This window comes from Lutra lutra, chromosome 4 (assembly GCF_902655055.1).
Source record: "Lutra lutra chromosome 4, mLutLut1.2, whole genome shotgun sequence".
Classification (NCBI taxonomy): domain Eukaryota; kingdom Metazoa; phylum Chordata; class Mammalia; order Carnivora; family Mustelidae; genus Lutra; species Lutra lutra.
The window spans coordinates 77,162,668-77,174,968 of NC_062281.1; the positions used below are offsets into that span (position 1 = coordinate 77,162,668).

The 12,301-nt window shown below is 44.7% G+C and overlaps 3 protein-coding genes across 4 annotated transcripts in view; 1 reads left to right on the forward strand and 2 right to left on the reverse strand.

Moving 5' to 3' along the window:
• LYN (LYN proto-oncogene, Src family tyrosine kinase) overlaps positions 1-9,213 on the reverse strand; it is a 125,841-nt gene extending 116,628 nt beyond the window's left edge. For both annotated transcript variants that reach the window (XM_047724277.1, XM_047724274.1), the window contains exon 1: positions 9,077-9,213. The gene's annotated coding sequence lies outside the window, so the exon portion shown is untranslated. The remainder of the gene's footprint in view (positions 1-9,076) is intronic.
• LOC125096999 (60S ribosomal protein L17-like) lies at positions 2,481-3,095 on the reverse strand. Its single transcript, XM_047724279.1, has one exon. The coding sequence runs from the start codon at positions 3,055-3,057 to the stop codon at positions 2,503-2,505; it is 555 nt and encodes a 184-aa protein (XP_047580235.1). The 5' UTR covers positions 3,058-3,095; the 3' UTR covers positions 2,481-2,502.
• On the forward strand, positions 4,178-10,385 carry LOC125097285 (translation initiation factor IF-2-like). Its single transcript, XM_047724884.1, has 5 exons — positions 4,178-4,232; positions 7,728-7,838; positions 8,467-8,801; positions 8,863-9,576; positions 9,892-10,385. The coding sequence occupies exons 1-5, from the start codon at positions 4,178-4,180 to the stop codon at positions 9,937-9,939; spliced, it is 1,263 nt and encodes a 420-aa protein (XP_047580840.1). The 3' UTR covers positions 9,940-10,385.
• The last annotated feature ends 1,916 nt before the right edge of the window (positions 10,386-12,301 follow it).

Genomic DNA, 12,301 nt, shown 5'->3' on the forward strand with positions numbered 1-12,301 from the left:
AAATTATAATTCTCATTTAGTGGTTATATTAATTCATTTGGTAATATATTCTTAATAATTCATTTAAAACTTTAAAAAATAACTGAACTCCATAAAGTAAAAGATACACAGGCAGTTAGGAGATTTAACTTGTTAGAGTTTCTTTTATATATATATATATTTTAATCCATTAAGTTTGGAACAATTCAAAAAGCCAATGTGGCCCATTATCCAGAGAGACAACACCCAGGCTTTTGTTTAGAGAGACAAAAACCAACTCTTACAGTGCTCATTTGATTATATTGATAACCATGAACTCCGTATTAAAATTTCATTTGAAGCCAGGGACTGTGTCTATAATGCTGTATGTCTGTCACTCTCTCATGAAGCCTCTCATTATTTAAGGAGGCAGTCCCTTTTATTCTGTACCTACTGTGTACCAGAAACAGCATTAAGAGATTAGAGCTCTGCCAATCACCACCACAGACTTGGGTATTACTAAATGGTAAGCTTAAGTAACTTACCTAAAGTCATAAGCAGGGGAACCAAGACAGGCACTCAGATCTGTTTAACTTGGAAGCCCATTTTCTTTTTACCATTTTATATTATATCCTGTCAAATTAATCATCCCTCAAAGGCACTGAATACAACAGATGATCAGTCTGACCTATCTGATTATGCAAGGTAGTTGCTGGCATCATTGCCAAATCATGCCATTCGACCAAATACTGCCATGCCTAGTTACGGTAATTCTTTCGATAAACTAATTTATGTATCATAAACATGATCCCAATACCAAGCTGCTGCTTTACAACATATTCTCCTTTTAAATACCACAGAAACTTAGACCTTAACTCCAAATTAACTGCTTATTTCTTTTCTTCAACAGTGCTACCATTACCAAGAGTATGTTGGGTAAGAAGACTATTTAGGACAGGGATCAAGTACCTACGTGTTAGTGACTATAAGCTTAAGCCTTCCGATGTCATGTAAAGCAACAATAAATGTTACTTTTCAACCCCAAATTAATCTCTGTGGAAGCGCCTGTTAGCTCCTGGGCAAATCATCCACCTAATTCCGAGCAGTCAACAAGTGCTTACTATCTCTTCATCATTTGGCAGTACCATATGCAGCCAAGAGTTTGGCAGTAAGTTGATTGTGATGGAAACAAAATTGGCTTCTCGCCAAAAGGCTCCAATGAGTCTCCCTTTTACACAATAAAATCCAACATTTCGTATTCTAGGCAATAATTTTCCACGCCATCCGCCACCTTACTAGAACAAGTTCTTGGACCTTGGAATGATTCCTGCACAAGTTACTCAAGAACTAAGTTCCATACTAAATATAACTAAACATAAGAAGTGGACATTCCCTTAAGAAAATGTTATATCTGGGGCACCTGGGTGGCTCAGTGGGTTAGGTGTCTGCCATCAGCTCAGGTAGTGATCTAGGGATGGAGCCCCACCTCTCCCTCTCCCTCTGCTCCATTATGCGCACACACTCTTTCTTTGTTTCAAATAAATAAATAAAATCTTTTTAAAAAGTAAGAAAGAAAAAGAAAATATTGTATCTATTTACAACATTCATAGTGCATAAATTCCTCCAGGGGCAGGTCTGCTTACAATTATATCCACACAAGGGCCATAACGGCCACTTTTGCCCCAGTGTTTTCTGATTGCTCTTCCCTTTCCCTTGCACTCACACTGGCTTCGTGTCATCACTCATTATACTGCTATTTTCAAATCATGTAAGTGATTCTCTTTTTAAAAAAATAAAGATGTGGGCACCTGGGTGGCTCACTCAGTTAAGTGGATGCCTTCAGCTCAGGTCATGGTCCCAGGATGCTGGGGTCTTGGGGTCAAGCCTTGCATCAGGCTCCCTTTTCCCTCTTTCTGTTCCTGCCCCCACTCGTGCTCTCTCTCTCTGTCTGAAATACATACATACATACATAAAATATTTTTTAAAATAAATATTTTAAAAATTTAAAAAATTTAAAAATAAAGATGTACAAAGGCAAAAAAAAAAAGCATTCACCCATAATGCAGAAATAATCACTATTAAAACTTTAGTATAGGGGCGCCTGGGTGGCTCAGTGGGTTAAAGCCTCTGCTTTCAGCCCAGGTCATGATCCCAGGGTCCTGGGATCAAGCCCCACATCGGGCTCTCTGCTCCGCAGAGAGCCTGCTTTCGTCCTCTCTCTCCCTGCCTGCCTCTCTTGCCTACTTGTAATCTCTGTCAAATAAATAAATAAAATCTTAAAAAAAAAACAAACTTTAGTATAATTACTGATATACATAGCTTACAGATTAGTGTCCCACCAATGCATATTTTATTTCAGAAATAGTATCATAGTTACCTACACATATGTGTTAAACCTTTTATTTTTTTTAATTTGTCAATTTGTTTATTTTTATTTTTTAAATTTTAATTCTAGTAGAGTTAACATACAATGTTATATTAGTTTCTGGTATACAATATAGTGATTCAACTTTTTTTTTTTTTTTGCATTTATTCTGTGCAAATTTACTCCCGGGCCATAAGTTTTTGTTTCTTCAGTTTCTTCTGGGATATCTTTCTCTTCTGTGCAACCTCCTCTTCTGGTTTAGGAACAATCTGCTCTTTTTCAGTAAGGATCATCTCGATGTGGCAGGGAGAGCTCATGTATGGGTTAATGCGACCATGAGCCCTGTAAGTCCTACGCCACATCTTGGGGGCTTTGTTCACCTGAATGTGCTCAATGACCAGAGAATCGACATCTAAACCCTTAAGTTCAGCATTACTCTCTGCGTTTTTAAGCATGTGCAGTAAAAATTCAGCCCTCTTCTTGGGCCACCGACCTTGTGTCCAGCCCCACTGTTTGGCCTGGGCACACCTACCAACTCCACCATTGTAGCGACGGAATGGCACACACTGCTTCTGCAAAGTGACGTCTTTCAGATACTTGGTGGATTTTCGGATATGCATACCCTTGATGGCCTGGGCAGTTTCACGTGTGTTCTTAAAGTGAACACGGAGATTTGAACCTCTTGACTTGCATGATTTCGTAGGGTTTTCCGGGTCAAGCGAATAGCGAACCATGTTCAGAGGTCACTCACCCCAGGCCGCTGAGAGGAAGAGTGATTCAACTTTTTAAAAATACCTTTCATTTTATGAAACAAGATGGGATTGGGAAGGAGAGAAACCATAAGTGACTCTTAATCTCACAAAACAAACTGAGGGTTGATGGGGGGAGGGGGGCTGGGGGGGGGGTAGGGTTATGGATATTGGGGAGAGTATGTGCTATGGTGAGTGCTGTGAAGTGTGTAAACCTGGCGATTCGCAGACCTGTACCCCTGGGGATAAAAATATATGTTTATAAAATTAAAAAAAAAAGAAATAAAAAAAATACCTTTCATTTTAGTAATGTAATTTAATACTATGTTTAAAGATATATTCAAGGTGTTCCATTGTTATGGATGTATCTTAATTTGTATTTGCTTAATAAGCCTCCTATCAGACAGGAGCTTGTGGAATTCTGGGCTCCCCCATGGGTTTATTTATTTATTTTTCAAAGATTTTATTTATTTATTAGAGACAGGCAGAGAGAGAGGGGAAGCAGGCTCCCTGCTGAGCAGAGAGCCCACAGGATGCAGGGCTCCATCCCAGAACCCTGAGATCATGACGTGAGAGGAAGGCAGAGGCTTAACCCACTGAAACACCCAGGCGCCCCTCCCCCATGGTTTTTAAACTCTAATAGACTCTTCCATGCTGCTGGTCTCAAAGGGACTGCTCTGGGTCATACTACCCAATGAGCTAGAAGGAGACATTTATACCAAATTGTGTTTCTTTTTTCCTCTTTTCTTCTTTGCATTCAGGCACAAGATAAAACATATTTTTTGATGTGGGGTGTGGTCAAAGAAGCATGAAAGTCACTGTTCTATCCCCAAAAATTAGAGGATAGAGCTTAAATAATTTTAAAAATAGAACTGAACCATTATAACTAGATTAAGAAATTATTTTATTGCCTGAACATTAAAAGATTTCAAAACACCCACTAAGATTTTCACAATGGTTTCCATGATGATGAATATCAAAAGGTACATCTTTCTGATGTTGAAAAATCAAGTATGGCCACCATGGGCTTCACCTCAGAAGGCTCTCCAGTGATGACTACATTCATTCTTTTCCTCCCTCCCCCTCTCTCAGGGGCAAACTGAAAATGAACAGAGTAGAAGGTGGTAGAAAGAACCCTGAGGAAAAAGCCGTGTTCTATGGTAAGGAAGGTGGGGCTACAGGCAAATGACTGGGTCTGGGGCCTTTGAAGCAGGAGGAAGTATCACTTCCTTGCCGGCCCCCTCCCTCGGGCCTCCTGTCAGGCCACTGGCTACAGTTCTGCTCTCCGTGACACAGCTTCCCCGTGGAAAGCAGAAGTGGTCCTCCCTCTCCAGAGGGTCTCTCTGAGACGAGCTTCTCTGTTCCCCTCACCCCCGTGGGGGTTAACATTTACAGGAAGAGCAGAGGCACCCCGAAGGCCCAAAAGCCAAGAAGACGTCATTGCATTAGTTGGAGGCAGAATGGATGCAGATCACCTCACCAGTGCTGAAAAGTGGGCCCAAGGAAGTCGTGACAGCTCCCCACCAGATGTTGTACCAACAGGCAGAGGAAGGAGGGCTGGAGCAACATGTTGGCAAAGACCTTTCAATCAGCCTGGCTTGGGATCAAGAGTGAGTTCAGATGTTCACGGAATGGTGGGAGTGTGGGCACACACTGCATTATTTGACTTGCCTGAGGTGTGAATTGTCAAAAGGAGAGAAGACAGATTTAAAAGACCCTCTGAACTACAGGAATAGCTCAGACTTCTGCCCAGTGTTCTACAAGCCAATGGGGGCAGAGCCTAGAACGTTAAGAAACACCCTCTCAAGTGGATTCTGTAAAGGTATCCTTATTCATATAATTTTACTGGACATCATTTATATAAGTCAGCATTACAAGAAATGAACAGTTACAACAACACAAACCAATAATCTCTTCCCATAAATGCTCAGCTCCTATTGTGTCAACTCATTGTTTGGGGACCTTGAAAGGGGACAGGCAGAGAGCTGACGAGATGGGCCAGAGAAGGGAGACTGGGAATATGTGAAGGTTAACAAAGACAGTCAAATAATAAAACTCTGAAAGAATTCTACATAAATGAAAATGACATCCCGATGGCAAATAGAACTTTCAAAAAATAGTTTTGTGACAGGTAAGGAACGTTGACAGTACTAAGAGAAAGTGAAGCACAGAACAAGGTTGAGGAAAAAGTCCAAGAATAAAGAACAAAGGCTATATTCTCTGGCCCTGCAACTTGTCAGCATGGACGTACCTTTTTAACACATCATCCCAAGTCATTATTTGAACTTGCTCTTCTAAATTATGAGACAGCCCTTCCAGTTAATTTAAGCCAAAAGAAGGTCCAAGTCTTGAAATGGGGCTGTTCCAAAAATTCTAATTCCTCAACTGGCAGATTCCCATACATTGTCTACACTTGGGCTTCTCCCCTAAATGGGAACTTACTCAAAATAAATTTCAGAAATGATGATAGAGTCAACTCAACATTTCACAATTTAAGTATCAGGAAACTGGACAGCTGTAAGAAATCTTTCAATAGTTCTGACTGGGAAAAAAAAAAAGAAACTTCCTCTTGTATGTCCTTTTCTTCATCACCAATCTTTAGAGATGGTAGACAATGTGTGTCCATTGTAAAAGTGTGGGCTTTGAGGGGCGCCTGGCTCATAGCAGGTGCTCAGTAAAGGAGTGCATATTTTAATGAGCATCTTATGGATCCTGTCTCCCCTACTTTATATTTTCACTGCAAATGATGCTCTCACTGTTCTAACAACCACACAAGGAGGCTTGTATGGTTCAGGGAAGGAACTTCTAGTAGCGGCTGCAGGTAACCCTTTGGTAAAGTGTTACCTGGGTGTTTCTTTTTGAACCTATAAGCCCCGATAGCCCCAAGACAGTCACTAGAGCTGTTTGGGCAACAGCCCATATAGCTGTCACCTTGACCTTTACCAGGGCTACCCCCTCCCCAAGCAGGAAGTAGTGCTGAAAGGCACAGAAACTCACCTCCCTGAGTATGCCTTTAAGTGCCCTGCTTGATGGTACAATTACCAAGTCATAGAAGAAAATTACCTTGTGGCTCCCTGTTTAAAAGTGTTTATTAAGTGATAATTTCTTTTATGTAATTGAGTACCTACTACAGAAGCAAAGGCAGAAAAGTGGGGAACACTCTAAAGTTAGAGCCAGAAAACATACCTACTCTGCCCAGTGGTGCCACTTAACCAAGTCTGTAACCTTGGACATGACATCAAACCTCTTTTTTTTTGTACCTGTCCCTGCCTACCCTGGGATCCATGGGAGGTTCAAATGAAATCAGAGCTCAGTAAGGCTTTTGACACTGGAATCAGCAATTCTCAGGAATTGCTTCCGACAAGCAAAAGGTGTGAGCACAGTCCCTGCCGGGTAGAGCCCAAGAGTGATCTGAGGCCACCTCTGTCATCAATGAGTCATTGGTCAGTGTCCCAACTAATAACTGTAGTGACCTTTCAATGTTAATACTATCCACGCCTGAGGACATGGAGGTCATTGGGATCAGCAGTGTGAGCAAGATGTAACAACTTTTCATACTGTAAACATGTGCACATTGTATTCTTATTTATACTGATTTACATTTGTATGGGTTTATGGACAATATCCTTGAAGGTTGTTAAATTACATCTCTGTGTATTCATTTGAAACAAATGACATCTCAGATGTTTTGGTGACTTATTTTTTAATACAAATAGAATGGAAATAAGGGGGCTTAGAGAGTCATAGCTTCACAAAACTGTGGACCACTTTTCTACTAACAACAACAACAACAACAATAACACCCTGGTGTTTGGTGGTGGGACAATATTGCAAAGTCTTCATATATCTTGGCAACATCTATGACTCTAAAAAAAGTCTTTTTGATTGGATGAACTACTTTTGCAAGCTACATATCACCACTCCCGGTCAAGCCCTTGGCCCCAGGAAAACAGCAGAGTAAATTGTCCTGTGTAGAGATTCCCACTTAGAACACTGACACTGGGTTAACTAGACAGTCAAAAATCCCTGTTTTAGAAACCAGAAGAGAGGCCAGAGGGCCTCAAATGCCTAAGGAACCAGCCTTGTTCCTTGGCCTTGCACAGAGCCAAACTCAGAGCCAACCTTCATTCCCTCTTCCAAGTAATCCTGACTGCATGATAGGCATTGGGGTTAGCTAGTGTTTTGGACAAGACAGAGCTGTTTGCAGAGAGCTTTCACTGCAGTGGTGAAAACAGACTAGACACACACAGACAAATCTGTAACTCTGGTTACTGCTGTGAAAGAAATGTTGGCTGCATAAATGACCCAAGTCATTAACCCAACTTATTCCATATCACAGCTCTGGTCAATGATGGGAGAGACCCAAATTTAGGTTTTCCAGCCCCTGTTTTCTCTTTCCTTACATGGGCTGACCTCTACCCTTCACTCAGGAAGAGGGTTTTACCCTACTCTGCATCCAAAGAGGCCTGGTCACCAAAAGTCCCTTGGGATCAAATTAAATTTCTTCAAGCCTCAAGACATTTATCTCCTTACCTCAAAAGAAAAATCCAGGACTAACTAAATCCCACCCTTTTTCCAGCAAAGTTAGCTTACTCAGGAAGGACTTCTGGCGACTTAGGAAATTCCTATACTCCTTCAGTGCCTGTTCCCCTTAGCTTTCACCTATACAGGGACAAATAGGCCTGCCCTCCTAAACCCTACAGGCAGCGTGGGAGCAGCCAACAAATCAGAAGAAAGCCAAACATCCTTAAGAGCTAGTGCTCAGGGTGAGTGAGATTCCCAGAGGTAGCTTCGCAGACAGCAAATCTCTGGTGTATTTATTAAGCAGCTTTACTAGGAAGGTCAGATGGCTGAATCAGACATGAAGTTCCAGCTTTAAAATCAACAAACTGCAAAGAACCAGGGAACCCTGCTTAAATGGACAGAATTATTGGCAATGTATTAATAACAGCGCCATTTATGGAAAGCCTGTGTATGCGCTTGGGGCATTACATGCAATAAACAGCTCCGAAGGTAAACATGTTCTCCCAGAGATGAAAAAAACCCACAAAGGTAATTTCAATAATAGGCCCAAGTTGACGCGCAGTTAGGAAACTGCAAGGCCCAGACTCAACTGGGGTTTCTGGCAAAGAAGCTGAGTGGGTTTGGGATAATTCAAACACACACACATACACACACTCAAGGAAATACAACCAGACGACCACGTCAGCTATTAGTAGGAACGTTACAAACGCACAGCTTGGAGAAGATGCCGCACTGGGCCGAGATAACGCCGGAAAGCGGGAACTGACGCTTACACCCTTCCCCCAGGACGAAGGAAAGGCAACCCCTGAATTCTTAAAATAACTCCCGCTTCCTCTCCGCGGGCTAAGGCACGGGACTGCTGGTCTGCAGGCCGGGAGGCGCCGGGCTCAGCAGGAGGGTGCGCACCAGCCTTTGCCGCAATCCCTCGACGTCACGCTCCCGCCCGGGGCTCCCGAGGAGTGCAGCTGCCCGCGGGCCTGGCAGACAGCCCGAGCCGAGTCCCATCCCTCATCTCGGGGAGCCCGGGGCCCAGCGGGGAGACCGGATTGTGCAACCCGAGGAGTCCCCGCCAGGGTCCCCGCCAGGATCCCCGCCGCGCGCCCGCTCTGCGCCGAGATGGACTTCCCCGAGGCGCACCGATAGTGGCCAGAACTGGGACCGCAACCAGCCCTCTGGTCGGCGCCCACACCTTCTACCGCCCCCGAGTGCGTCGCCGCGGGAAGAACACCTGCGGAGCTGCCCGCCCCCGTGTCCCCCGCTCCCCAGGGCCCGGCCACCCATAGGCTGGAGGCACCTGGGTGCCCTCACCGCCCGGCCCCGCGCCCTTGCTGCCAGAAGGCGGCGCGCGCCGCCAGCCACCCCCAACCCCCGGCCCAGGGCCGCCCGGGCACTCGGGACTCCGGCCAGTGGCACGGCCGCCGCTCCCACCCGCCCCGCCCCGGCGCCGGCGCCCACCCCAGGGCTTGCCCTTGGAACTCACCAGCTCCGGGTGAAAGTTGGGGGCGGCGGCGGCGGCGGCGCTCCACGGTGACTCGAGTTCAGAGCGGGGGGCGCGACGGGGCGGCCCCGTGGGGCCCGCGCAGGGCAGGCTGCGGGGTCGGGGCCCTGGGTGGCGCGGCCGCCCTGCCTGCCGCGGGCTGGAGGCTGCAGCGCGTCGGGCCCAGAGGCGCCACGGCAGGGGATCGAGCGGTGGACTGCCCGGAGCGGCGGGAGAGGAACTGGCTGTCGCTGGGCTCGGCCGAGAGGTCCCAGCTACTTCCTGGTGCTCGGATTTGCATACTGAGCCGGGAGGGCGGGGAAGTGACCGTTTGGCCCCTGCCCAAGGTTTGGGTCTTTGGTGTGGCCGTCGCGCGAGCTTTGATGGCAGAGAAACTTAGCCTCTCATCGCGGTGCTCGAGAATGTGGAGCCGCTGGGGCCCCGCATCCTCCTGTGACGGGGACAGAAGGATCTTCCAAGGAGATCTCCGGAGCCTGGAAGTGGTAGCCTGGCGAGAAAACCTCTCGCGTCTCCTTTGCTTCTTTTCCATCCAACTCCGTATTGTCAGGAAGTGAGGTGGCCCTGGCAGCAGAGGGGGCGCGCTCTGATCCCCCGCATCTGGAGTTCTCAAGCAAGAGGGATGAGTTGTGCCGAATGGGTGTTCAGGGTCTCACTGAGTTCTTAGTAATCAGTACAGAATAAGCTCCTTAAGGTTGTGCACGGGGATGTTCCGCGTGTAGAGTTGGGGCGGAGGGTGACTATGGAGTTGAATGGCTTGTCAAATTACTCAGTTCCTCAAAACTTCGATGTCCTCCCAGGAAAATGGAGATGAGGGTGCCTACCTCAGAGGGCCACTGGGAGGATGAAATGCCTTGTGTAAAGGGTTCTCACTGTGCCTAGAACACAGTGATGGTAGCTGTTACCCGTTCATTCCTGCCCTCTCTCCCTCCCGGCATGGAGCACAGTGCTTGGCACACAGCAAGCGCATAATCAATGTTTGTGGAAAGAATGATTACATCGTCAAGCCCATGTTCCAACTCGGTAAATGCCACATAGAAATCCAAAATTATAATATTAGTCCCAGTCACAGCAGATGACCAATTGTTGTAAGCGAGATTCACTAGGATCCCAACATTACACTGCAGTGTAGAATTTGCAGGGAAATAAACAGTGCCCTGTAGGAGATTTCCTCTTTGTATTAATAACAGCAAACACACAGGGCCTATCAGGTGCCAGACATTTCGCTAAGCCCTTAAGATTGATTACCTTTCATTAATATGTTCTTTCTTTAAATTATTATTCTTTTAAATCAAAGTATAGGGGCGCCTGGGTGGCCAAGTCGGTTAAGTGTCTGCCTTCAGCTGGGGTCTTGATCCCAGGGTCCTGGGATTGAGCCCCTCCTAGGGCTCCCTGCTCAGCGGGGAATCCGCTTCTTCCTCTCCCCGCTGCCCCTCCCCCCTGCTTGTGCGCCACACACCTGCAGGCGTGCTCTCTCTGTCTCAAATAATTGAATAAATAATCTTAAAAATTTTGTTAAATTAAAAATCAAACTGTAGTTGACACACAATGTTACATTAATGGTAATTCAACAAGTCTATATGTTAATGCTATGCTCACCACTAGTGTAGTTACAATCTGCTGTCATACAACACTATTACAATATCATTGACTATATTCCCTATGCTGTACTTTTCATTCCCATGACTTAATTCATTCCATAACTTGAAGCCTGTTAGTTCCCACTCCCCTTCACCTCTTTTGCCCAACACCACCCCATCTCCTCTGGCAACCATCAGTTTGTCCTCTGTGTTTAGGGGTATGTTTCTGCTTTGTTTGTTCATTTGTTTTATTTTTTAGATTCCACATATAAGTGAAATCATATGGTATTTGTCTTTCTCAGTCTGACTTATTTCACTTAGCACAATGCCCTATAGATCCATCCATGTTGTCACAAATGACAAGATCTTATCCTATTTTTATGGCTGAATAATGTTCTATTGTGTGTGTGCACACACAAACTATTTTTAATTTTTTGAGGAACCTCCATACTGTTTTCCACAGTGGGTACATCAGTTTACATTCCCACCAACAGTGTATGAAGGTTCCTTTTTCTCCACATCCTCACCAACATCTGTTATTTCTTGCTTTTTTTATTTTAGCCATTCTTACAGGTGTGAGGTGCTCTCGTTGGGGTTTTAATTTTATTTCCCCGAAGATTAGTGATGTTGAGCATCTTTTCATGTGTCTGCTGGCCATCTGTATGTCTTCTTTGGAAAAATACCTGTTCTGGTTTCCTGTCCATTTTTTAAAATTTTTACTTTTTCAGTGTTCCAAGATTCATTGTTTATGTACGATACCCAGTGCTCCATGCAATACACGCCCTCCTTAATACCCACCACCAGGCTCACCCCTGCTCATTTTTTAATCAGATCATTTGGGGTGTTTCTGTTTTGTTTTGTTTTGTTTTGTTTTGGGTTTTTTTGGTGTTGAGTTGTATAAGTTCTTTATATATTTTGAATCAGATATATCATCTGCAAATATCCTTTTCTATTCAAGAGGTTGCCTTTTCATCATGATGATGGTTTCCTTTGCTGTGCAGAGGTTTTTTATTTTGATGAAGTCCCAATAGTTTATTTTTGCTTCTGTTTCCCTTGCCTCAGAAGACATATCTAGAAAAACAGCTCTAGGTGATGTCCAAGAGTTTACTGCCTATGTTTTCTCCTAGGAGTTTTATGGTTTCAGGTCTTACATTTAGGTCTTTAATCCATTTGAGTGTATTTTTGTGTATGATGTAAGAAAGTGGACCAGTTTCATTCTTTTGCATGTAGCTGGGTTTTTTCCCAGCACAATTTATTGAAGAGACTGTCTTTTCCCGCAACGGATATTTTTACCCTCTTTACTGTAGATTAACTGATCATTTAAGTGTGGGTTATTAACAACATTCTTAGGAGACTTGTTCCCCCCGAGGCTAAGGCCATGGTCACGTAACCACCATAACAGAATCCTCTACAGCAGTAGTTGATTACTGGTAACAGACAGCGAAGGTTTGCAAAGCATTGTCTCAGGCAACAAGAAGAGGTAGGATGGTTTATACCTGTGATGTTCACTAGTATGTAGCTGCTTAGTTTTTTGCTAAAGAGGAGGGGGTGGGTTACGTGTTGGAAAGTATTGAATGTGTGAATGAAATCTGTTACGGATCCTATGGAGTAATGCACTACCTGAGACCCC